This window comes from Macaca thibetana, chromosome 16 (genome assembly GCF_024542745.1).
Source record: "Macaca thibetana thibetana isolate TM-01 chromosome 16, ASM2454274v1, whole genome shotgun sequence".
In the NCBI taxonomy this organism is placed as follows: domain Eukaryota; kingdom Metazoa; phylum Chordata; class Mammalia; order Primates; family Cercopithecidae; genus Macaca; species Macaca thibetana.
Window position 1 is genome coordinate 46,097,208 of NC_065593.1, and position 25,188 is coordinate 46,122,395.

General features: G+C 45.7%; 2 protein-coding genes across 9 annotated transcripts in view; one reads left to right on the forward strand and one right to left on the reverse strand.

Annotated features, from left to right (window-relative positions):
* IGF2BP1 (insulin like growth factor 2 mRNA binding protein 1) overlaps positions 1 to 2,798 on the reverse strand; it is a 53,577-nt gene extending 50,779 nt beyond the window's left edge. The window contains exons 1-2 of the mRNA XM_050765723.1: positions 2,132 to 2,798; positions 877 to 937 (exon numbers count right to left, since the gene is read on the reverse strand). Coding sequence (XP_050621680.1) covers positions 877 to 937; positions 2,132 to 2,306 — 236 coding nt within the window. The 5' untranslated portion in view covers positions 2,307 to 2,798. The remainder of the gene's footprint in view (positions 1 to 876; positions 938 to 2,131) is intronic.
* Positions 1 to 25,188, forward strand: part of SNF8 (SNF8 subunit of ESCRT-II) — a 576,904-nt gene that overhangs the window by 502,073 nt on the left and 49,643 nt on the right. The gene's annotated exons all lie outside the window — the stretch shown is intronic.

The window sequence follows — 25,188 nt, forward strand, 5'->3', positions numbered from 1 at the left end:
TGCAATATTTGAAATCCACCATGAATTCTCGGTAAGCATGATGGAGGTACCCCATTTTGCTGAAGAGAGAGAATAGAGAGAGGGTACTGGAACACACACACACACACACACACACACACACACACCCCATTCAATTCATCCACGGAGTTCTAGACCCTCCAAAGAGCCCCAGCTCACAGCCTCAACACAAAGCTCTCACCCCAGATGGTCCCCTTGTAACAATGGGCTGAAGGAGTGGGGGTAGGGGGGCTCGAAAAGGATAGTACAGCCAAGGCATATTCTTTGGAAAATCCAGTTGGGGAGAAGGATGATGTGAGATATGAGGGATTGGGGGTGGGGGGGTCCATGGTAAATAAAGTCTTTGCCTGTTGCAGAAATATAAATAAAATACAAGCATAAGGGGATTCTTTGGGGGACGGGAAACTGATTCCACATCACTTAGGAGTAGAAGGGCAATCCACTTAAGAATTATGGTGTGGAAAGAGTGGGAAAAACAGAAAATGAGGCCTGCTACGAAGTTGCAGAAATCGCCCTGAGTCTGAACTCTTCGAAGATTTTAAGGTTCACCACAAAAAACGGCCCCACAAGTTGAACAAACTCCAAAAGGTTTCTCCCCTATTGATTTTCTTTCCCCTTTAATTCTACAAGCAACATCTTTTAGCCCACCCCAGCCCCAACTTATTTTTTTTTACAAGCTGTAAACCACCCATTACAAGTCTTGGCCAATCTTCCCTCCCTGCCCCCAACATCCGGAGTTGGGGGTGGGAAAGACCAGTAATGGGTTTCTTCCACTGGAGACGCTATGGACCCCTGAACACAGCTTCTCAGCACACCCCCGCGGCCCCCCCACCCCCCCAGAAAAGAGCTCTTTCCTACCTTTGTTTTTTGGGCACCGAATGTTCAATCTCTAGGCGTTTTCCTTGTAATTCTACTTTCCCTAAAGATTAAAAAAAAAAAAAAATTACCATGAGAGCGTGAACAGGGGTTGGGGGTGGGAAGAGGAAGGGGAAAGACACTAGGCTAATTCAGGAGTTACTGGGATTCGAGATCTTCCTAGGAATCCAGGCAGTGGCTTCTGCAGCCAGATGGGAAAAAGGTTGCTCTAGGAATGGTGGAGTCTATAAATTCGTTATTATTCATTTTTTAATTTTTGCTTTATTTAATCACTGAGGCTCGTTGAGTGGATCGCTCTGGAATCCCGATTTGGGAAAGGTGCGAGGCCATTTGTGTGGTTGCGCTGCCTACATTGCTCCCAGATGTGGGGAGAAGGAGCTAGGAGAGAAAGGGCTCCCCGTTCCTCAGAAAGTGGGGCGCGGGGCGGGAGGCGGTGTACAGAACGAAACTTTATTTTTCTCTGTTGGCCAGGAAGAAGGGCTTGGAGCCGCGGAGCGGTCACCTGTCGGGACTGGTTTGGGAAGGGGTGGACCTGGGGGAGCAGAGCGGGGCCCGGCGGGGAGGGTGCCTGGCTGCCGCCGCGCGCGCCTCTCGGCCCAGCCTCGGCGTCTCGGGAAGCAGCATGGCGACCCGGCGCCGCCGCCGCCGCGCCACTCCGCTCACGCCCCACTTTCAAATCAAAATGGCTCAAGCCCCAGGCCCTAGGCAGGAGGCAGGACCCCCTTCCTTGCAAGTCCTGTTAGAGGGCTGCATTCCCCACGCTAAACGGAGAGATCGCAAGCGGTCCGGGGGACCCCTTCCACGCCTGGAAAGGCCTAAGACTGAGGAAGGAGAGCCAGGGTTTTCCAGCCGGGGGGCCGTCCACCGGCGGACAGGGAGGGGCTGGACGTGGAAATAACGCCCAGCCGGGGGTCATCTCCGTGTCCCTAAATCCACCCCCCCACTACTGCCAGTGGGGGCTCCCGCCCCGTCGGTGGGGAGGAGGGATGGGGGAAGCCAGAGCTGCTTATCTCGGGCTGGGAGGAAGGGATGAGGAAATCCCGAATGTTTCTGCGCGGGGGTGGGGGGCGCAGAGCGAGGGAGGGGGCATCGAAGGGGGTAGGTCGAGGTTGGGTACAGAGGCCAAGCCCCGCAGGCCCGGGAAGAGAGGAGTTGGCGGGAGAGGAACCGGAAGGTGCGGGTCTCCGTTGTTCGGGGCTTTCGTTGTGGCTTTTCCGGGAGGTGGCTGTGCTCTTACCGGAGAAAGTTTCGATGGCCTTCATCGCCCAGTGCTCGTCTGGGCAGTCCACGAAGGCGTAGCCGGATTTGACCAAGAACTGGCCGCTGTAGGAGATCTTGTGCTCCGCAAACACTTTCTCCAAGTCCGCGGGGGTCACGCTCTCGTTGAGGTTGCCGATGTAAAGCTTGTTCATGGTGGCGGTCTCGGGGCAGGACGCGGTCCCGGGCAAGGCCAAACGAGTGGACGCGGGCGGCAAGCCTCTTAGGCCGAGAGGCGGGGAGGCCGGCGGCAGGAGCCGCAAACTTTCTTTGCACCCCACCCCAGAAGTTGTCCCGAGCCCAGGGCGGGGAAGGCGGCCTGAGGGCGCGCAGAGGTCGCGGGAGAGTTCGGGGAGAGCCCGGGAGAAGTGCCCGCGGCGCGCAGGGAGACGGACGACGCGGCGCAGCTCCTTCCCTTCGGTCCGAAACCCCTCCGAGAGGGCTGGTGTGTCACGTTTCTCCGCGGCCGCCCTGGCGCCGCCTCTAAATAAAATCGACTTGAAAAAAAATGGAGCGGAAAAAAAAAAAAAAAAAAGGAGAAGCCACGTGGTGACAGCCCCCACCCACCCTGCAGGGGAAGACCCCCGACGCCACAGGGCCCCTCGGCCCTCCGGCCAAACCCAGCAATCTCCCGCCTGAGGGTGGGGAACTCAACTCACCCCCGTGGTAAACTGGGGCGGTGGGGCAGCGTCCCTGAAGCTCTATGGCCCCTTCCCCCTTTGCAAGAACCTGGCCCCTAGGGAAGCGCCCCGCCCCCACCCATCCCCCTACCCCAGCCCGAACTGGGGGAGGATGGTCCAGCCCAGATCTCCCAGGTCTTAAAGGGTAAAATGTACGGTTATTTTTTATTCGTTTTGGGGGGCGGGGTTGCTCACCCCACCCCGGTTAACTGCTAGCGACTGACAGGCGGGGGACGGCCGAGATAGACAAAGAGAAGCCGAAGACTCTGGGGTCTTCAGGAGAGGGTCGCACGAGCTGGTGATTTAAAAAGAAAGCCACCTTTTCCCTAGATGTTTAAATGGGAGGGTCTCTGCCTTCACCACCCCAGCCCCACTAAACTCCCCCGCCTCCGGGGATGCACGACCGGGGGACCCTGCGAGCGCGGGACTGGGAAGCTGGGAACACGGGGGATCCCAGTGGAGAACGAGGAAGCCGCGGGAAATCATGTTTTGAGATCCCCACGGGAGAAAGGGTGGTTCGCACCCGGGGTCCGGCTGTTAAATGATAACGTTACGGGGTCCTGGGGGAAACTCGCGGAACTGGCCGGAGATGACCCCAGGAGAGAGGGACAGTGGGACAGAAGGAAGAGGGGTGATAGCTAGGGCTAACCCGAGCGAACCGAAGGGGGAGGTCTTAGGGAGGGAGTGACTGGGTGGAGATTTGAATGGTCCCCTTTTCCCTCCGAGTCGGGGACAGACAGGTGGAGTTTCCAGCGCCCGCACCACCCAGGACACTGCTGGCAGCTCTCTGGGCCCTAGGTTCGGGTCTCGGAACTTTGTTTGGGGTGCAAGATTCCGAACCCGGCGGGAAGGCGGGAGAGGGACGGAGGGCGGGGGGCTAAGCGCGAAGCCCCGCCCACGTCCCCAGGTCAGACCCGCGGGGGGAGGGGGTAATTTCCGCTCGGCCCACTGGGAAGCGAGGGGCGGGAGCTTAGGGGAGGGGGCGGTGGCCCCTCCTCTCCCCCTCCTGCCGTTCCTGGGGAGGGGGAAGCGGATCCGCCCGGGTCCCTTCCCTCGGCTTTGACCAACTCATTCCGGATCCTCCAGCTCCGGGAGCCCGAGGGAAGGACCCGACTGGGCAAGGGGCGACACGTGGGCGGTCGCACCCCCGTCTGGGCGGTGGGGGAGGGGGCTGCTCGCCGCGCGTTTCGAAGTCCCGGATACGCGGCGGAGAGCGGGACGCGCGGTCCACTCGCAAGCCCTGGCTCCACGGCGGAGCGGCGAGCGAGAGCAACGAGTTTCTAGCGGCGGGGGCTGGGATGGCGCCAGGGGTGGCGGAGAGCGCGGCCCGGAGACCCTGGAAGCCCCTCGCCCAGGGAACGGGGAAAAAGGAGGGGTCGACCCCCAGAAATTGTGGAGTCCCCTTAACAAGGCGGAAACTGGGGTGTTACTCCGGACTCTGCAGGAGGGAGAATAATTCTGTCGGGGGCACGCGTGCTGGAAGGGCAGGTGAGGAAGGGGGTCACTCCCCTTCCCCAGTCCCCGACCCCATTGTCTCAGTCGCCGGCGGCCCGGGCAGACTCCGCAACACGTGTTGACTACACCAATATGAATGCCTTGAATTTTTTTTATTGTTATTATTTTTCGTTTGCAGAGTCTGAGCTGACTCCGACTTCGGCTCACCGCTCTGCTGCCGGACGATTGTATGCCATTCAAAAAGTCGGGAGTTGAAAGACAGCACGCAGCACCTTTGTCCCCCTCCCCGTTTTCCCGGCGCACTGAAAAGAAATGGGGCTGGGACTTGGGGGCGGGGGAGGGCTTCCAACTCGGTTTCTCTATCTCCTCCACCACCTTAGAGCCCACCCTCCCCAATGAGCGTTTTGTTCTACCCAGCCACGTGTTTGTCGGATTTTTGTTTTTGTGGGTTTTTTTCCCCATGGAACAACAAGAATTAAAGTACTAGAAGCTATTTGTTGTTGAGTGGAAAGAGAATATTTTCTGTCCAACATGGTGGGAAGACATCTGTGTCCCACCCCCACACACACACCTCCGACCCTCCCCCCTTATCTGACTCTTAATACTTAGCTCTTGATCACAAGCATTATTTTTAAACCAATGAGCTGGAAACAGTGCCTGCCACATAGTAGGCACTCAATAAACATTTTTTAAATGAAAAACAAGCTAATACAAACAGCACTGCAAAGAGAATTCATGAAAATTAGAGTCCAGGGAGGGAAAAAATTATCTTGGCCAGAACATGTGGCTCTGTTGCCCGGGAACTTTTCTTGGTGATGTGTGTAGACTTTTGAAAGGACTAAAAGATGGTCTCAAAAAGGCTGTTGTATTTCTTGGCCTTTTCCTAAAGAGGAGCCCCAATCTTAAATCTTTTCTGTTATATTGGGGGAACAAGGAGGAGGGCAACTAGGCAGAGCATCCCAGTTCCCAGAAACTTTAAGGGCTGTTTCCTTCATTTTATTTGAGTCTCTAGGTGCTAATGAAAGCACTTCTCAGATTGTCTCCCTGGGGGACATATCCACTACTCTGTCTCTGTATGCCTAAAACAAAAGCAAGTTACACCCCACAAAAAATCTCCATCCAGACCTCTAAACTCCTATAAAATGCAGTCCACTTTTTACTATCCTAGAGTCAATGGGAAACAAAATTTTTTAAAATAACCATTGAATTCAGTTCACTTTTAGGTTGATTTTTTCCATTTAAAAATACACCAGCTAAATGTTAGCTGAAGTCAGTTTTAATGTATTTAAGATAACGCTAGAAGAGAACATATAAATTCACTGGAACAATCTATTTTAAAATCCTTTTAAATATTTAATTAAAAATTACCAATTATTGCTAAATTGAAACTGATTAGTTCTTTTTTAAAAATCAGCTGTTTTACTGAATTCTAATACTCTCCACCCCCCCAAAAAAATGTGTGTGTATAGTCAGAAGCTGCAAAGGCTGCAGGAATACGAGGGAGGAGACAACAGGAGTGAGATACAGATCTTTTTAACCCCCAAATCAGTTTTGCCTTAGTGACCTGGGTATTTTAGGCTGGGGTTGGGGGAACTAAATCACGTTGATTGGTGTTTTATCTCTCCCTTCTGAAGGAGCCCAGCACTCACATTAAGGGTTATTTCTTGTCTAGACTGACATTCCTAGGTTAGGGATAAAAATGGGCAGACTTGAGGTACCATAACTTTTCATCTTTCTTTGTTTTTGTTAACATTAAAGACTACTATCAAACATTGTATTTATTTTCAAATTTTTTTCTACCTTGCTTCTTTGGGACAGATAAATCTTTAGTGCAGAGTTACACTTAACTTGGGTAAGAGTTAAAAATATAGCTACAGGATTAAATGTTCTTTTTTTCTTTAATAATTATTATCCTTTATAATACATATCCTATATAATGTATATTCTACACAGTAATGTTAATACTGTTACACTTCTTCCTCTTGTTCTCCTCCTCTTCCTCTTCTTCCTTCTTTATTTTTCCTGGAGAACAGTTTGGTCTAGTTATGGAATTTAATTATCTGAATTCAGAAACACTGACATTTGACTCAATTTTAAAGATAGGATTCGAATCCATTTTCCTCCAATGTGAACATACAAATACATGCAGAGAGAAAAAAAGTTTGAGAGAATAAAACAACTTTTTTAAAGATGAAAATAAAATAATATTTTTTTCTTGGAGAAATAAGCTAAGTTAAAAAAGGAAAAACAAAAAGGAAAGAAAAAAGTTTAAAAAAAAGAAAAAAATAGAAAAATTAAAAATAATTTCACTATTGTCATAGAAATTAATTTTACTTGTAAATGTTTATTTTTCAGCATTTGTCCATTTATAATGATTTCAAATTTTTTCATTTTTATATCTTCATTGTTCACTTGCATTTGTACCATAAGTATTTCCCCAGGCTGCCTCCAAGTTTTCATAACTATCGTTTTAATTCAGTCCAGTTATATATGTAAATTATTAATCATGATATTTAGATATACATTTCATCAAATTTTTTACTTTTGTAAACAATGCTGAACAGATATTTTGGTGAATATAAATTTTTCCTTTTTTGGGTTAGCTCCTTTGCATAAATCCCCAGAATATATATTGCATTTTAAGTCTAACACTTATTGACTCTTCCATTTTTAAAGTTTAGCATGTTTTACAAAATAAAGAACAAAACAAATGGAAAGCAGCTAGGAGGGAAATACATTAAAATACACTTTATTTTCTAATGAATCCATCGATTTTGGAATAAAATTATGGTTGCTACAAAATACAAAAAAAGAAAAGCTCACATTTCCTGATACATTGCTGCTTTAACCTCAAAGTTTTTAGAGGAATTTGTTTTTTGTTTGGTTGGTTTTTGTTTATTTACTTTTGTTGTTGCTTGCTTGGTTTTTTACTGTTACTACTTTGGGATGTTTTGTTTCTTCTTGCAACTTAAAGTCTTAGTGTGGTTCTTTTAAATGCCTATAAACTTTGAGAAAGTGTAAATTAGTTCCAGTTTAAAAGCACATGCAGCTTTTTCTCCTGTCAAATAAATAAGGATAAGTATGTGTTTAGGATATCTCATAAAATGTAAGCAAACTGTAAGCAGAAAAGGAAATTTTTCTCCTTCAAATTGTTGTTCATTCAAAAGTGTTCAGTGTTTAAGACCTGAGAAAGAAATGTATTTATTCCAGAGATAGAAGAGGCTCAAGGGGAAAAAAGAACTTTAAGTACAATCGTTTGTTTTTCTGTGGGTCACACAGTGTGTTTGACAAAACCTCTCAATTTTTTGTTTTGGTTCAGATTTACAATGTAGAAACTTTTAGGTAAGGAGAGGGATCATTTATTTTATTAACTTTAAAAATAGATGTTTTCAAATTCATTTTGTTAGTAAATTAAGCTACTCCACCCAACCCCTGTTAATACATGTAGAAGAAATGGTCTGTAACATCCTTCGCATTACATTCTTATTACCTTTTGCAATTTTTTGTACTCCAAAGTCATTGGATTAAAAGATAATGTACAATTTTGTTTGGTTCCTGCAGCACAAAATACAAAATACGACTGAGTCATTTGGGGGGGAATTGTGTAATTCAAGAAAAGACAAGGAAAAAATGTTATTTTTCAAAATGAAACAAATTGTAAAAAGCAACAAAAAAGAAGGAATCCATATATAAATATTAAGGTGGAAACAGTAATGAGACAATTTTGTACTTGAAATCAACATATCTTCTAAATATTTAAATTATTTTAATTTAAAATGAATCAGTTACGTGTCAAACTGCATGAAGTTTCCATTTTAGCTACACAACATCTATACATTTTAAGACTAAAAGAAATTTTTAACTCAACAGCAAATTATTTTCGTTTGCTTTTTTAAAAATTTTACCTCTAATGATGAGATTAATTGACTTTACTTCTGTTTAGGATTTTTTTTTCAGGAGCTGCCACAAGTATTTCAGAGTTACCAGGGATAATGTTGATATGTTGGGGTTTATTGTTGTTGTTTTAAAATTTAAAAATTAAGACATATAATTTCACTAGTATTTCATCACCAAAAAATTAATTTAAAACAGTTCAATCTGTCTTCATATACAAACCAGATTTACAAAGAGACTCAGCCTAATAGTATGGCATTTTTGTTTAAAATGGTTGTTTGACTAAACTGAGATACAATTCTAAAAGTGACTCCTAATTTTCATGAGTTAACAATCTACAGAGAATTTTGGTTCACCCAGCTCTCCTATAAACACCCCCACCTTTTTTTTTTAAAGAATTATTATCGACACAACTTAATTTCCACTTTTAAACACAATCTGAAAATATTTGGTGAGCATTTATATAATAAATTATTGAGTACATTGTTATGATTTTCTTTTCATTTCTAAAATGTGTTTATAAAGTGTATAGGGAAAAAATTTAGTTATTTCTAAATTGCTTTAAAATGAGGTTCCTGATCCATCTTTTTTCCTACCTTCCTCTTCCTCCTCCCTGCCCCTCCCCCTACCCCTCCCCTCTCTCTTCCTCCCCCTCTCCTTTTGTTCCTCCATTTTTCTTCCCGCTCTGGACACTGTCAGTTCCTTTCCTCCTCCCCCTTTACCTTTACCCTCTTTTCAATTTTTCTTTTTCTTTGTTGCTTCTCTTTACCCTTTTATTCTTCTCCTGCTCCTCTGCCCCTCAACTCATTTCTTCCTTCTTTTAAATCAATATACCTATCCAAACGTTCTGTCCTTTTTCTTCTCCCTTTCCCACTATCACTAACTTGTTTTCATTCAAAGTTATTTCTAGTGAAAGGGAACGATGCAGAGATGCTTGAATTATTTTATACACCAAAAGGGGAAACTTGTTACATTTTTTAGGAGAACCTCAGGGTGATTCAGGTCCCAGAACAACCCCGCCCCAATACTCCCAGTTTTTATTGGCTGAACATTCATCAGACATTATTACTTCTTTGTGTCATGTTTCCATGTCCTACTTTGCTTATAACTAAATTTGTAATTAGCATTTTATGTACCAAATCCTTGAGGGCAAAGACTCTGTATCACCCAGGGTGTCTAACAGTGCTGACAGATGTCCAATAAAAATCTATTGAATAAGTATTTTTGATACTATCTGAGAAGATGTGATCATTGTGATCAGATAAGATGCTGTTTTCAGCCTGTGAGCGCCTTTTTCTTTTAAATAAATACAACACAAACAGATGAAATACAGTTAAATGCAGTCATTTAAAAGAATAATTGGTCTGCATCAAAACTAGCAACCAAGAGGCATCTCTGGGCTTGAGCTTGTTTCTTCCTGGTTCTGTTCCCATGACAGTTTTGTACCCATGGCAGTTCTGTGCCCAGTGTCAGCAACCGCTTTCCTCTGTGTCTGGTCATATCAGCTCAGAATTTTCAACTGAGGGGTTCAGGCTGTCACAGCCACCATCAGAATTAGTTGTAGAGCCCTTTGCCATTCTGATATCCTCTAGTGCCACATAGCCAGGATGACAATCTCAAGAAGGTAACCCACATACACCTACTGCCGAGAGAGCGCTCTCTTAGGTTCTTCGTCTGGGAATGTAACTGGCACCCCACTAACTACATACATAAAGATTTCTTACTTTGTATCTCATCCAAAGCAAAAACGTCACCCCAAGACAGCCCTTCTCATTGGTCCCCAGGTCATCTGTTATAGCCCCTCAGCCAGAGCAGATGTTCACCTAATGTCCTACCTGTCAGTACAGCTATGAACACCCAAGGAGAAAGCAAACCAATTTTTATAGCAGGCTAAATTAAAACAAAAACTAAGCAGTTCATGAAAATAGTAAGGTTGCATGTTTTTAAATATATTTATAATACTCATTATTAGCAAGAATATAGTGAAGCATTCCATATGGCTGTGTGGGAGGACAATTTTTTTTTTTTTTTTTTTTTTTTTGAGACGGAGTCTCGCTCTGTCTCCCAGGCTGGAGTGCAGTGGCCGGATCTCAGCTCACTGCAAGCTCCGCCTCCCGGGTTCACGCCATTCTCCGGCCTCAGCCTCCCGAGTAGCTGGGACTACAGGCGCCCGCCACCTCGCCCGGCTAGTTTTTTGTATTTTTTAGTAGAGACGGGGTTTCACCGTGTTAGCCAGGATGGTTTCGATCTCCTGACCTCGTGATCCGCCCGTCTCGGCCTCCCAAAGTGCTGGGATTACAGGCTTGAGCCACCGCGCCCGGCCGGGAGGACAATTTTAAAGCAACAAGAACCTTTAAAAATTAATTTATCTTTCACTTAGAAATTGTACTATTGAGTAACCCCTCTACAAAAAAAATCCAGTATGTAAAAAAAAAGAAAAAAGTATTCAGCCTTAAAGAGGAATGAAATTCTGATACTTGCTACAATATGGATGAACTTTGGAAACATTATGCTAAGTAAATAAACCAAAGCAAAAGGATAAATGTATTCTTAGTTGGCACAGAATTTCAATTTTGGATGAAAAAATTCATGAGATGAGTAGTGTAATGGTTGCACAACAGCGTGAATGTACTTAAAGCCACTGAATTTTATGCTTCAAATGGTTAAAATTGTAAGTTTTATTATGTATATTTTGTCTTTTTTTTTTTTTTTTAAGAGACAGAATCTCACTGTCGCCCTGGCTGGAGTTCAGTGACACAATTAGAGCTGAATGTAGCGTTGACCTCCTGAGCTCAAGTGATCCTCCCACCTCAGCCTCCTGAGTAGCTGGGACTACAGGCAAGTTCCACTATGCCCAGCTAATTTTTATTTATTTTATTTATTTTTTATTTTTTTGTAGAGACAGGATCTCACTATATTGCCCAGGCTGGTCATGAACTGCTGGCACCAACAGATCCTCCCACCTTGGCCTCCCAAAGTGTTGGGATTGCAGACATGATATCCTGATTTTTTTTAAAGGCAAAAAAAAAAAGGGGGGGGGGTTTAAAAAATCTAAACAAACAAACAGGGTCCGGTGCGGTGGCTCACGCCTGTAATCCGAGCAGTTTGGGAGGCCGAGGCCGGTGGATCACCTGAGGTCGGGAGTTCCAGACCAGCCTAACCAACATGGAGAAACTCTGTCTCTACTAAAAATACAAAAATTAGCCGGGCGTGGTGGTGCATGCCTGTAATCCCAGCTACTCGGGAGGCTGAGATAGAAGAATCGCTTGAACCGGGAGGCAGAGGTTGCGGTGAGCGGAGATTGTGCCACTGCACTCCAGCCTGGGCAACAAGAGTGAAACTCCGACTCAAAAAAAAAAAAAAAGAATTAAGATGTGTTATTAATAACTGTCAAAAAAAAAAAAAAAAAAAAACCTTTCAGCTGGGCAAGATGGCTCATGCCTGTAATCCCCCCACTTTGGGAGGCTGAGACCAGAGGAGCACTTGAGCCCACGACTTTGAGACCAGGATGGGAAACACAATGAGACCTCATCTCTACGAAAAATTTTAAAAATTAGCCGGGCTTGAGGGCCGGGCGCGGTGGCTCACGCCTGTAATCCTAGCACTTTGGGAGGCTGAGGCGGGCGGATCACGAGGTCAGCAGATCGAGACCATCCTGGCTAACACGGTGAAACCCCGCCTCTACTAAATATACAAAAAATTAGCCGGGCGTGGTGGCGGGCGTCTGTAGTCCCAGCTACTCGGGAGGCTGAGGCAGGAGAATGGCGTGAACCCGGGAGGCGGAGCTTGCAGTGAGCCGAGCCAAGACTCCGTCTCAATAAATAAATAAATAACAAAAAATTTGCCGGTCTTGGTGGCACATGTCTGTTGTCTCAGCTACTCGAGAGACTGAGGTGGAAGGATCACTTGAGCCCGGGAAATCAAGGCTACCGTGAGCCGAGATGGTGTCACTGCACTCCGGCTTGGGCAACAGACTGAGATCCTGTCTAGAAAAAGAAAAAGAAAAAAGAAAGGAAAAAACTTTAACAATATAAATATTGAAAGAGGAATATTCAAATAACTTCTAGCATAACCACTTGAAATATTATATTCAGGCCAGGCGCGGTGGCTCAAGCCTGTAATCCCAGCACTTTGGGAGGCCGAGACGGGCGCATCACGAGGTCAGGAGATTGAGACCATCCTGGCTAACATGGTGAAACCCCATCTCTACTAAAAAATACAAAAAAACTAGCCGGGCGAGGTGGCGGGCGCCTGTAGTCCCAGCTACTCGGGAGGCTGAGGCCGGAGAATGGCGTGAACCCGGGAGGCGGAGCTTGCAGTGAGCTGAGATCCGGCCACTGCACTCCAGCCTGGGCGACAGAGCGAGGGGAAAAAAAAGAAAGAAAGAAAGAAAGATTATATTCCAAAGGGTTTAAAGAAATTTGAGGAAAAGGTTACAGAAAATGAACACAAAATTGAATATTTGTGTTCATATAGTTCATATGATTGGTGCCTTTTTTTTTTTTTTTTTTGAGACGGAGTCTCGCTCTGTTACCCAGGTTGGAGTGCAGTGATGTGATCTCGGTTCACTGCAAGCTCCGCCTCCTGGGTTCTCGCCATTCTCCTGCCTCAGCCTCCCGAGTAGCTGGGACTACAGGCGCCTGCCACCTACACCCGGCTATTTTTTTTTTTTTTTTTTTTTTTTTTTTTTTTTGTATTTTTAGTAGAGACAGGGTTTCACTGTGTTAGCCAGGATGGTCTCGATCTCCTGACCTCGTGATCCGCCCGCCTTGGCCTCCTAAAGTGCTGGGATTACAGGCGTGAGCCACCACGCGTGGCCTGATTGAGACCTTTTTTAAAAAAATTTAACTACATGTGCATAAAAGACTAGAAATCACCTGCAGAAATTCGTGCCCAGAGACATGTTGTACAAGAATATCCACAGCAGCATTGCTTATAATAACAAAACTAGAAACCATACAAATGTTCAATAGGAGAACAGATAATAAAGCCTGGTATAGTCATGCAGTAAAGTACTAATAAGCGCTGTCAATGAATAAACTTCAGCAACACAAGCCAAGATGGATGAATCTCACAGTGTTGATCTAAAACCCTAGGAAGCAAAGGTGCGCACCAGTAGTTCCAATTGCTCAGGAGGCTGAGGAGGGAGGGTCGCTTGAGCCTAGGAATTTGAGTCCAGCCTGGGCAACATAACGAGTCTCCATCTCTTAAAAAAATTATTTAAGGAAAAAAGCAAAGCAAACAAAACAAAACCTAGAACTGAGGAATAGACACATTATGGTTTTGTTTACATAAGTTCAAAAATATCCAAAACTAAACAATGTATTGTTTAGGTATACATTCAGAAAAGGTAACACTTTAACAAAAGTAAAAAGAATGATGAACAAAATTTCAGAGTGTGGTTAATTCTGGGGAAGTAGCACAGTGCTGATTGCAGAGGGGCACAGAAGGCACTTCAAAGATATTGAGGATGTTCTAGTTCTTAATCTACGTAGCAACTACACAGCGCTTATTTTATTATTCTTAAAACAGCACAGGCCAGACGCGGTGGCTCACGCCTATAATCCCAGCACTTTGAGAGGCCGAGGTGACAGATCACTTAAGGTCAGGAGTTTGAGACCAGCCTGGCCAACAAAGTGAAACCCTGTCTCTCCTAAAAATACAAAAATTAGCTGGGCATGGTGGCAGACGCCTGTAATCCCAGCTCTTCGGGAGGATGAGGCACAAGAATCACTTGAACCCAGGAAGCAGAGGCTGCAGTGAGCCAAGATCGCGCCATTCCACTCCAGCCTGGGCTACAGAGCAAGACTCAGTCTCGAAAAGCAAAGCAAAACAAAAAAACTGCACATGTACATTTTATATTATGAATATTACATTTGTTAGGTATAAATATGTCATAATAAATCTAATTGAAATAGCCGGGCGCGGTGTCTCATGCCTGTAATCCTAGCACTTTGGGAGGCAGAGGCAGGTGGATTGCCTGAGCTCAGGAGTTCAAGACCAGCTTGAGCAACATGGTGAAACCTCGTCTCTACTAAAATAAAAAAAAAAAAAAAAAAAAAAAAAAAAAAATTAGCTGGGCTTGGCAGCGTGCACCTATAATCCCAGCTACTTGGGAGGCTGAGGCAGGAGAATCGCTTGAGCCCGGGAGGAGGAGGTTGCAGTGAGCTGAGCTCAAGCCATTGCACTCCAGCCTAGGCAACACAGCCAGACTCCGTCTCAAAAAAAAAAAAAAAAAAACTAATTGAAATAGCAAAAAGTCTAGGAAGAAATTGTTAACAGTCATTCTCTTTGGCTTTGAGACCATGAATGTTCTCTTTCTTTCCCCGCTGTGTGTTTCTCTTCCTCTTAACTCATATTTTTCAACATTTCTAGACCCTATTTTTATATAGCAAATTATTAAAAAGTCGAATGAATCATCCTAGAATATCTGTGTAAACCAAATAGGAAATAGTTTTGGATGATCTCCTGCCCCAAGATTTGATGCCACGAGGAATTCTTCCATTAGCAACCAGTAAGCATTGAGGGTTAGCTGCAACACACCCTGATCAATCATGGATATGGACTGACTTTAGCTAAAGGTCTGATTAATTATACATGTATTCATAATAAATTGAGAGGGCATGTGCTGAAACTTAGGACCACCATGGTAAACAGCAGTGAGCACGCACTCAGATTCACACCTGGCCTGTCTGTCCTGGATCTGGCAGACACGTTGCTCCTTTTCACTGCCAAGCTAGAGCATTTCATTTGCATTTACTGGAAACCTCTAGGATGAAGTCCACTTCTCCCTCATCAGTCTGAGAGTTTCTTGCTGTGGGATCATGTCTTACAACACACTGGAAACCACAGAGCAAGATCCATATTGCTTCTTTTTGTTTTGTTTTGTTTTGTTTTTTAGACAGAATCTTGCTCTGTCGCCCAGGCTGAAGTGCGGTGGCTCAACCTCGGCTCACTGCAACCTCCGCCTCCCAGGTTCAAGTGATTCTGGTGCTTCAGCCTCCCCAGTAGTTGCTGTTACAGGCGCACGCTACCGTGCCCGGCTAATTTTTTGTATTTTAGTGAGCCACTGTGTCTGGCCATATTGCTTCATTTACCTAAGTGAGTCATTTCTATTATTTTCTTCACTTCACATTTATTTTATTATTTCTCCATGAGCCCAATGTTTTGAAAACTGTTGCCTATCAAAAAATTCCATTGATCAAGTAATAACAAATTATGCCTGTTATAATTGTGTAGAGCAGTGCTTTTGCCCTGCATAAATGGCAAGAGTTTGTACAGCTGGGCATTATGGCTAATGCCTGTAATCCCAGTATTTCGGGAGGCCAAGGCAGGAGGATCATTTGAGCCCAGGAGTTCGATTTGAGCCCGGGCAACATAGCAGAGATCTCATCACTACTAAAAGTCAAAAAAGCCGGGTGTGGTGGCCTGTGTCTATAGACCCAGCTACTAAGAAGGCTGAGGCAGGATGATCTCTGGAGCCCAGGAAGTTGAGGCTGCAGCAAGCCATGATTGCTCCACTGCACTCCAGCCTGAGCAACAAAGGGAGACCTCATCTCTAAAAAGAAAAAAGGCCGGACGCTGTAGCTCACACCTGTAATCCCAGCACTTTGGGAGGCTGAGATGGGCAGATCATGAGGTCAGGAGTTCAAGACCAGCCTGGCCAATACGGTGAAATGCCGTCTCTGCTAAAAATACAAAAATTAGTGGGCATGGTGGCGCATGCCTGTAGTCCCAGCTATTCGGGAGGCTGAGGCAGAAGAATTGCTTGAACCCGGGAGGCAGAGGTTGCAGTGAGCCGAGATTGCGCCACTGCACTCCAGCCTGGGCGACAGATGAGACTCTGTCTCACAAATAAATAAATAAATAAATAAATAGCCAGGTGCAGTGGCTCACACCTATAATCCCAGCACTTTGGGAGGCCGAGGCTCGTGGATCACGAGGTCAGGAGTTCAAGACCAGACTGGCCAACATGGTGAAACCTCGTCTCTACTAAAGATACAAAAAAATTAGCTGGCGTGGTGGCACGTGCCTGTAATCCCAGCTACTTGGGAGGCTGAGGCAGGAGAATCACTTGAACCCAGGAGGCGGAGGTAGCAGTGAGCTGAGATCACGCCATTGCACTCCAGCCTGGGCAATAGGGCGAGACTCTGTCTTAAACAAATAAATAAATACATAAGAAAAAAAGATTGTGCACAAATTCACTGAAAGCAAAGAGACTTTGCATTGGGATCTGCCTGTATAGTCTTGCCCAGAGCAAATGGCTGATTTGTGTTGGATGTCCTATAGATAGCACTGTACCCATTATCCGTACCTTCTTTCCTTCCTTTTTTTTTTTTTTTTTTTTTTGAGACAGAATTTCACTCTTGTTGCCCAGGCTGCTGGAGTGCAATGGCACCATCTTGGCTCACTGCAACCTCCGCCTCCCAGGTTCAAGTGATTCTGGTGCTTCAGCCTCCCCAGTAGTTGCTATTACAGGCACAAGCCACCATGCCTGGCTAATTTTTTGTATTTTTAGTAGAAACGGGGTTTTGCCAGGTTGCCCAGGCTGGTCTCAAGCTCCTGAGCTCAGGCAGTCTGCCCTCCTCAGCCTCCTAAAGTGCTGGGATTACAGGCGTGAGCCACTACGCCCGTTTTTTTGTTTTGTTTTGTTTTTTTGCTTTTTTTCCTTCTTTGCTTCCTAGAGCTCTGAATCTGGGGACCCTAGGGATTAAGAGATGTTATTCAGGACCAGGACCAGCTTTCCCAGTCCCTTACTTTACCTGGGAGGACAGCAGAAAAGGAAAGAAGAAATCCAGGAGAACATTGTAAAACATGGCAAACATCCTGAGGCGCCAGTACCATTGTTTCTATTTCATGGGTCAACTGTGCCTCACGTAGGTGGCAAGACCAGGAGTCTAACCTAGCTGTCGCCTACAGCCCAAGTCCTTGCTTTTGCCTTGATACCAGTGCTTCATGACCTTTGAAGCATTTAAAAATCCAATGCAGGTCAGGTACAGTGGCTCACACCTGTGATCCCAGCACTTTGGGAGCCCGAGGCGGGTGGATCGCCTGAGGTCAGGAGTTCGAAACCAGCCTGACCAACATAGAGAAACCCCGTCTCTACTAAAAATACAGAATTAGCCAGGCATGGTGGCACATGCCTGTAATCCCAGCTACTAGGGAGGCTGAGGCAGGAGAATCGCTAGAACCTGGAAGGCGGAGGTTGAGGTGAGCTGAGGTCGCGCCATTGCCTTCTATCCTGGGCAGCAAGAGTGAAACTCCGTCTCAAAAAAAAAAAAAAAAAAATCCAATACAACACACATGTATCACAACTTATTTTATACAAAGCCATAAAGACAACTCAATGGACAAAGCATCTGTTCAACAAATAGTGCTAAAACAATTAAACATCCATATGCAAAAAAAAAAAAAAAATCTTCTGTTCATACCTCACCTTGTGTATAAAAATTAACGCAATCACCGGGTGTGGTGGTTCATGCCTGTAATCCCAGCACTTTGGGAGGCCAAGGCAGGCAGATCACCTGAGATCGGATCACCTGAGGCTGGGAGTTTGAGACCAGCCTGACAAACATGCAGAAACTTTGTCTTTACTAAAAATACAAAATTAGCCGGGCATGGTGGCTCATGCCTGTAATCCCAGCTACTTGGGAGGCTGAGGCAGGAGAATCACTTGAACCCAGAGGCGGAGGTTGCAGTGAGCCAAGATCGTGCCATTGCACTCCAGCCTGGGCAACAAATGAAACTCTGTCTCAAAAAAAATAAAATTAACTCAATCATATGCTTAAATGCAATTATTTAAGTCACATACATAAATGTGAGACCAAAAACTATAAATCTTCTAGGAGAAAAATTGGTGATCTTGGGCTGGGTGCGGTGGCTCATGCCTATAATCCCAGCACTTTGGGAGGCCAAGATGGGTGAATCATCTGATGTCAGTAGTTTGAGACCAGCCTGGCTGACATGGCAAAACCCCATCTCTACTAATACAAAAATTAGCCAGGTATGGTGGCACACACCTGTATCCCCAGCTACTTGGGAGCTGAGGCAGGAGAATTGCTTGAACCTGAGAGGCAGAGGCTGCAGTGAGCTGAGATTTTGCCACCGCACTCCGGCTTGGGCGACAGAGTGAGACTCAGTCTTAAAAAAAAAAAAAAAAAAAAAAAAAAAAGATGATTTTAAGTTAGCAAAGACATTCCAGATAGATATGATGCCAAAAGCACAATCCCTAAAAAACTGAACTGAGCCAGGTGTGGTGGCTCATGCGTGTATACCAAGCACTTTGGGAGGCTGAGGCAGGTGGAGAGGATTGCTTGAGGTGAGGAGCTCCACACCAGCCTGGGCAGCATAGCGGACCCCATCTCTATAAAAAATACAAAAAAAAAAAAAAAAAAATTAAAAAGATACTGTTGCCGGGCGCGGTGGCTCACGCCTGTAATCCCAGCACTTTGGGAGGCCGAGGCGGGCGGATCACAAGGTCAGGAGATTGAGACCACAGTGAAACCCCGTCTCTATTAAAAATACAAAAAATTAGCCGGGCACGGTGGCGGGTGCCTGTAGTCCCAGCTACTCAGGAGGCTGAGGCAGGAGAATGGCGTGACCCGAGAAGCGGAGCTTGCAGCGAGCCGAGATCATGCCACTGCACTCCAGCCTGGGCGACAGAGCGAGACTCCGTCTCAAAAAAAAAAAAAAAAAAAAAAGATACTGTTAAGAGAATGGGAAGATGAGACACAGTGAGACCCTGTCTATAGAAAGAAAGAAAGAAAGAAAGAAAGAAAGAAAGAAAGAAAGAAAGAAAGAAAGAAAGAAAGAAAGAAAGAAAGAAAGAGAAAGAAAAGGAAGAAAGGAGGGAAAGAAGGAAGGAAGGAAGGAAGGAAGGAAGGAAGGAAGGAAGGAAGGAAGGAAGAAGGAAGGGAAAAAAAGCCAAATTGATAAATTGAACTTCATCAAAATTTAAAACTTCTGCTCTTTAAAAGATATTGTTGGCCAGGCGTGGTGGCTCATGCCAATAATCCCATCACAACACTTTGAGAGGCCAAGGCAGTAGAATTGCTTTAACCCAGAAGTTCAAGACCAGCCTGTGCAACATGATAAAACCCCATCTCTACCAAAAATACAAAAAATTAGCCAGTGGAGTGCACCTGTAGTCTCACCTACTTGGGAGGCTGAGGTGGGAGGATAGTTTGAGCATAGGAGGTGGAGGTTGCAGTGAGCCAAGATTGCACCACAGCTCTCCAGCCTGGGCGACAGAGCCAGACTCTGTCTCAGAGAACAAACAAAAAACTGAATAACAAGGAAACAAACAACCTCCCTCTAACCAAAATGAGCACAAGATTTAAACAGATGCTTCACCAAAAAAGGTATACAGGTGGCAAATAAACCCATGAAAAGATATGCAACATCATTAGTCATTAGGAAAACACAAATTAAAATAACAAGGAGATATCACTACATAACTATTAGAATGGCTTAAAATTACAAAGACTGATCCTACTCAGTGTTGGCAAAACTTTGGGGGAACTAGAACTGTCATACAAGAGGTGGGAATAGAAAATGTTACAATGACTTCAAAAAACATTTTGGCAGTCTTAAAAAGTTAAACATACCTCATTCCTAAGTATTTATTCAACAAAAATAAAAGGAGGAAGCCAAGGTGGGCAGATCACCCGAGGTCAGGAGTTCGAGACCAGTCTGGCCAACATGACAAAAACCCCTCTCTACTAAAAATACAAAAATTAGCTTGGTGTGGTGGCAATCGCCTATAATCCCAGCTACTCAGGAGGCTGAGGCAGGAGACTCACTTGAACCCAGGAGGTGGAGGTTTCAATGAGCTGAGATGGTGTCACTGCACTCTAGCCTAGGCAACAAAGGGAGACTCCTCAAAAAAAAAAAAAGAAAATGCAAACAAATCTACAGTGACAGACAGCAGATCAGTGGTAAGGAGGGGAGAGAATATTAGAACACAGCAAATGTAACAGGGCTTAAGGATACTTCTGGAGGTGGTAGATATGTTCACCATTTTTTTTTTTTTTTTTTTTTGAGACAAAGTCTCTGTCACCCAAGCTGGAGTGCAGTGGCGCCATCTCGGCTCACTGCAAGCTCCGCCTCCCGGGTTCCCGCCATTCTCCTGCCTCAGCCTCCTGAGTAGGTGGGACTACAGGCGCCTGCCACCACGCCTGGCTAATTTTTTGTATTTTTAGTAGAGACGGGGTTTCACTGTGGTCTCGATCTCCTGACCTCGTGATCCGCCCACCTAGGCCTCCCAAAGTGCTAGGATTACAGGTGTGAGCCACCGTGCCCAGCCTATGTTCACCATCTTTTTAAAAACCTTTTTTGTTTATTTTGGGACAGGGTCTGGCTTCATCGCTCAGGCTGGAGTGGAGTGGCACTAAGCAGCTCACTACAGCCTCAACCTTCTGGGCTCAAGCAATCCTCCCACCTCAGTCTCCCAACTAGCTGAGACCACAGGTACCCAACACCATGTCCAGCTAATTATTCAAAAAATTGTTATTAGGCCGGCTGCGGTGGCTCATGCCTCTAATCCCAGCACTTTGGGAGGCCAAGGCAAGCAGATCACCTGAGGTCAGGAGTTCGAGACCAGCCTGGCCAACATGGTGAAACCCCATCTCTACAAAAAATACAAAAATTAGCCAGGCATGGTGTCAGGAGCCTGTAGTCCAAGCTACTCAGGAGGCTGAGGAATGAGAATTGCTTGAACCCAGGAGGAGGAGGATACAGTGAGCTGAGACCATGCCACTGTTCCCCACCCTGGGTGGCAGGGCAAAACTGAGTCTAAAAAAAATTGTTTTTAAATAATATTAATTAATTAATATATTACTATGTAAAATACATATTTTATATGCAATATAATTAATATAATATTGTATTTTGTATAACATCATTATATTGCATATTATATGCAAATATATTGAAAATATATGCAATATAATGCATATATGGATTTAAGCAATATAATGATGTTACATAAAATATAATGTAAATAAATAAATTAATTAAATATTTTGGGAGGCAGAGGCAGGATAACTATTTGAAGTCAGGAATTGGAAAGCAGCCTGGGCAACATAGGGAGACTCAGTCTCTACAAAAAATAAAAAAGTTAACCAGGAGTGACGGTGAGTACCTGTGGACCCAGCTACTTGGGAGGCTGAGGTGGGAGGATCGCTTGAGCCTGGGAGTTTGAGGCTGCAGTGAGCTACGATCACGGCACTGCACTCCAGCCTGGGTGAGAGAGGGAGAGACCCTGTCTCAATAAATAAATAAATAAATATCCAAATACCATGGAGGGAATGGTGAGTTGGAAAATGACCATTTTCTTTCTTTCTTTTTTTTTTTTTTTGAGATGGAGTTTCGCTCTTGTTGTCCAGGCTGGAGTGCAATGACATCATCTCAGCTCACCGCAACCTTCGCTTCCCAGGTTCAAGCGATTCTCCTGCCTCAACCCCCAAGTAGCTGAGATTACAGGCATGTGCCACCAAGCCTGGCTAATTTTGTGTTTTTAGTAGAGACGGGGTTTCTCCATGTTGGTCAGGCTGGTCTTGAACTCCTGACCTCAGGTGATCCGCCTGCCTCGGCTTTCTAAAGTGCCGGGATTACAGGCGTGAGATACCACACCTGGCCCAAAAATGACCATTTTCAAGCATCGTAGTAAAAATGGATTCAAGGAACAGTCATCAATGGCTGCTAAATCTCGTGAGAAGGTCTAATGAGGGACAGGTAAATGTCTCCTTGTAAATTGATTATTCTTTATAAGGTGAAAAATAGGAACTATACAGTGGGGAAATCAAGCAAAGCCTTGACTGGGTGAGTAAGATTATCATTGCTCAGGGGCAGATAGACATCTTATTCCTCCAGGTACGATATTCTGAAAAAAATACACTTTTGGCCGGGCGCGGTGGCTCAAGCCTGTAATCCCAGCACTTTGGGAGGCCGAGACGGGCGGATCACGAGGTCAGGAGATCGAGACCATCCTGGGTAACACAGTGAAACCCCGTCTCTACTAAAAATACAAGAAAATTAGCCGGGCGAGGTGGCGGGCGCCTGTAGTCCAAGCTACTCGGGAGGCTGAGGCAGGAGAATGGCGTGAACCCGGGGGGGCGGAGCTTGCAGTGAGCCAAGATCGCGTCACTGCACTCCAGCCTGGGCGACAGAGCAAGACTCTGTCTCAAAAAAAAAAAAAAAAAAAAAATACAAAAACTTAGCCGGGCGAGGTGGCAGGCACCTGTAGTCCCAGCTACTCGGGAGGCTGAGGCAGGAGAATGGCGTGAACCCGGGAGGCGGAGCTTGCAGTGAGCTGAGATCCGGCCACTGCACTCCAGCCTGGGTGACAGAGCGAGACTCCGTCTCAAAAAAAAAAAAAAAAAAATACACTTTTATTTTTCTGGTATTCTGACCCAAATGCCTAACTTGAATCTAATTGGAAGGAAATATCAGAAAGACCCAATTGAGAAACATTCTACAAAATAATGGATATGCACTCTTAAAAATTACAGTATCGGCCGGGCGCGGTGGCTCACGCCTGTAATCCCAGCACTTTGGGAGGCCGAGACGGGCGGATCACGAGGTCAGGAGATCGAGACCATCCTGGCTAGCACGGTGAAACCCCATCTCTACTAAAAAATACAAAAAACTAGCCGGGCGAGGTGGCGGGCGCCTGTAGTCCCAGCTACTCGGGAGGCTGAGGCAGGAGAATGGCGTGAACCCGGGAGGCGGAGCTTGCAGTGAGCTGAGATCCGGCCACTGCACTCCAGCCTGGGCTACAGAGCGAGACTCCGTCTCAAAAAAAAAAAAAAAAAAAAAAAAAGGCCGGGCGCGGTGGCTCAAGCCTGTAATCCCAGCACTTTGGGAGGCCGAGGCGGGCGGATCACAAGGTCAGGAGATCGAGACCACAGTGAAACCCCGTCTCTACTAAAAATACAAAAAATTAGCCGGGCGCGGTGGCGGGCGCCTGTAGTCCCAGCTACTCAGGAGGCTGAGGCAGGAGAATGGCGGGAACCCGGGAGGCGGAGCTTGCAGTGAGCCGAGATCGCGCCACTGCACTCCAGCCTGGGCAACAGCGTGAGACTCCGTCTCAAAAAAAAAAAAAAAAAAAAAAATTACAGTATCATGAAAGACATTTCTCATTGCAGAAATAAGGAAATAGAAAGAAAGAAAGAAGAAGGAAGGAAGGGAGGGAGGGAGGGAGGGAGGGAGGGAGCCAGTCGCAGTCACTCACGTCTGTAATCCCAGCACTTTGAGAGGCCAAGGCGGGTGGATAACTGGAGATCAGGAGTTCCAGACCAGCCTGGCCAACATGGGGAAACCCTTCTCTACTAAAAGTACAAAAACTAGCCGGGCATTGTGGTGGATGCCTGTAATCCCAGCTACTCAGGAGGGTGAGGCAGGAGAATCACTTCAGCCCAGGAGGCGGAGGTTGTAGTGAGCCAAGATGGCGCCACTGCTCTCCAGTTTGGGCAACAGAGCGATACTCTGTCTCTTCTTCTTCTTTTTTTTTTTTTTTTTTTGAGATGGAGTCTTGCTCTGTCACCCAGGCTAGAGTTCAGTGGCATGATCTCGGCTCACTGCAACCTCTACCTGTGGGGTTCAAGTGATTCTTCTCCCTCAGGCTCCTCAGTAGCTGGGATTATAGGCGCCCACCACCGCGCCCAGCTAATTTTTTTTTTTTTTTTTTTTTTTTTTTTTTTTTGTATTTTTAGTGGAGACGGGGTTTCACCATCTTGGCCAGGCTGGTCTTGAACTCCTGACCTCGTGATCCACCCACCTCAGCCTCCCAAAGTGCTGGGATTACAGGCGTGAGCCACTGCACCCTGCCAATTTTTGTTTTTTTCTTTGTTTTGAGACAGAGTTTCACTCTGTCGCCTATGCTGGAGCACAGTGGCATGCACTGCAAAGTCAACCTCCTGGGTTCAAGCAATCCTCCTACCTCAGCCTTGCAAGTAGCTGGGACCATAGGCATGTCTCTCTCTCACACACACACACACACACACACACACACACACACACACAATGTTTTTAATTAGCAGAGCATGGTGGTATACACTTGTAGTCTCAGCTCCTTGGAAGGTTGGGGCAGGGGCATCATCACTTGAGCCCAGGAGGTGAGCTATGATTATGCCACTTCACTCCAGCCTGGGGGACAGATTAAGACCCTGTCTCTAAAACAAAACAAAACAAAACAAACTAATAAAACAGCTAAAGTTGATGATGATGAAAAGAAATGCTCAATGAACTGAGCATCTTCTATAATAATAACAATGTTGGGCTGGGCACAGTAGCTAACACTTATAATTCCAGCACTTTAGGAGGCCGAGGCGGGCAGATCACCTGAGGTCAGGAGTTCAAGACCAACCTAACCAACATGGAGAAACCCTGTCTCTATTAAAAATACAAAATTGGCCAGGCATGGTGGTGCATGCCTATAACCCCAGCTACTCGGGAGGCTGAGGCAGGAGAATTGCTTGAACCCAGGAGGCGGAGGTTGTGGTGAGCCGAGATAGCGCCATTGCACTCCAGCCTGGGCAACAAGAGCAATACTCCGTTTCAAAAATAAATAAATAAATAAATAAATAAATAAATAAACAATGTTGCCCAACATATTTTAGGGCTGATTATGCATATGGTAGCCAGCCTCCAAACTGGCCCCCAGTGGTCTTCACCTCTTGGTATTCACATTGTGTGTAATGCCTCTCACATTGCACCAGGATTGGTCTGTATGACCAACAGCATATAGCTGAAGTGATGTTATGTCACTTCCAGAGTAAAGTTTTAAAATCGAACTGCGGGCTGGGCGCAGTGGCTCATGCCTATAATCCCAGCACTTTGAGAGGCTGAGGCATGCGGATCTTCTGAGCTCAGGAGTTCAAGACCAGCCTGGGTAACATAGCAACACCCCCGTCTCTACCAAAAACACAAAAAACTAGGTGGGCATGGTGGCAGGCACCTGCAGTCCCAGCTACTCGGGAGGCTGAGGTGGGAGGATCACTTGAGCCTC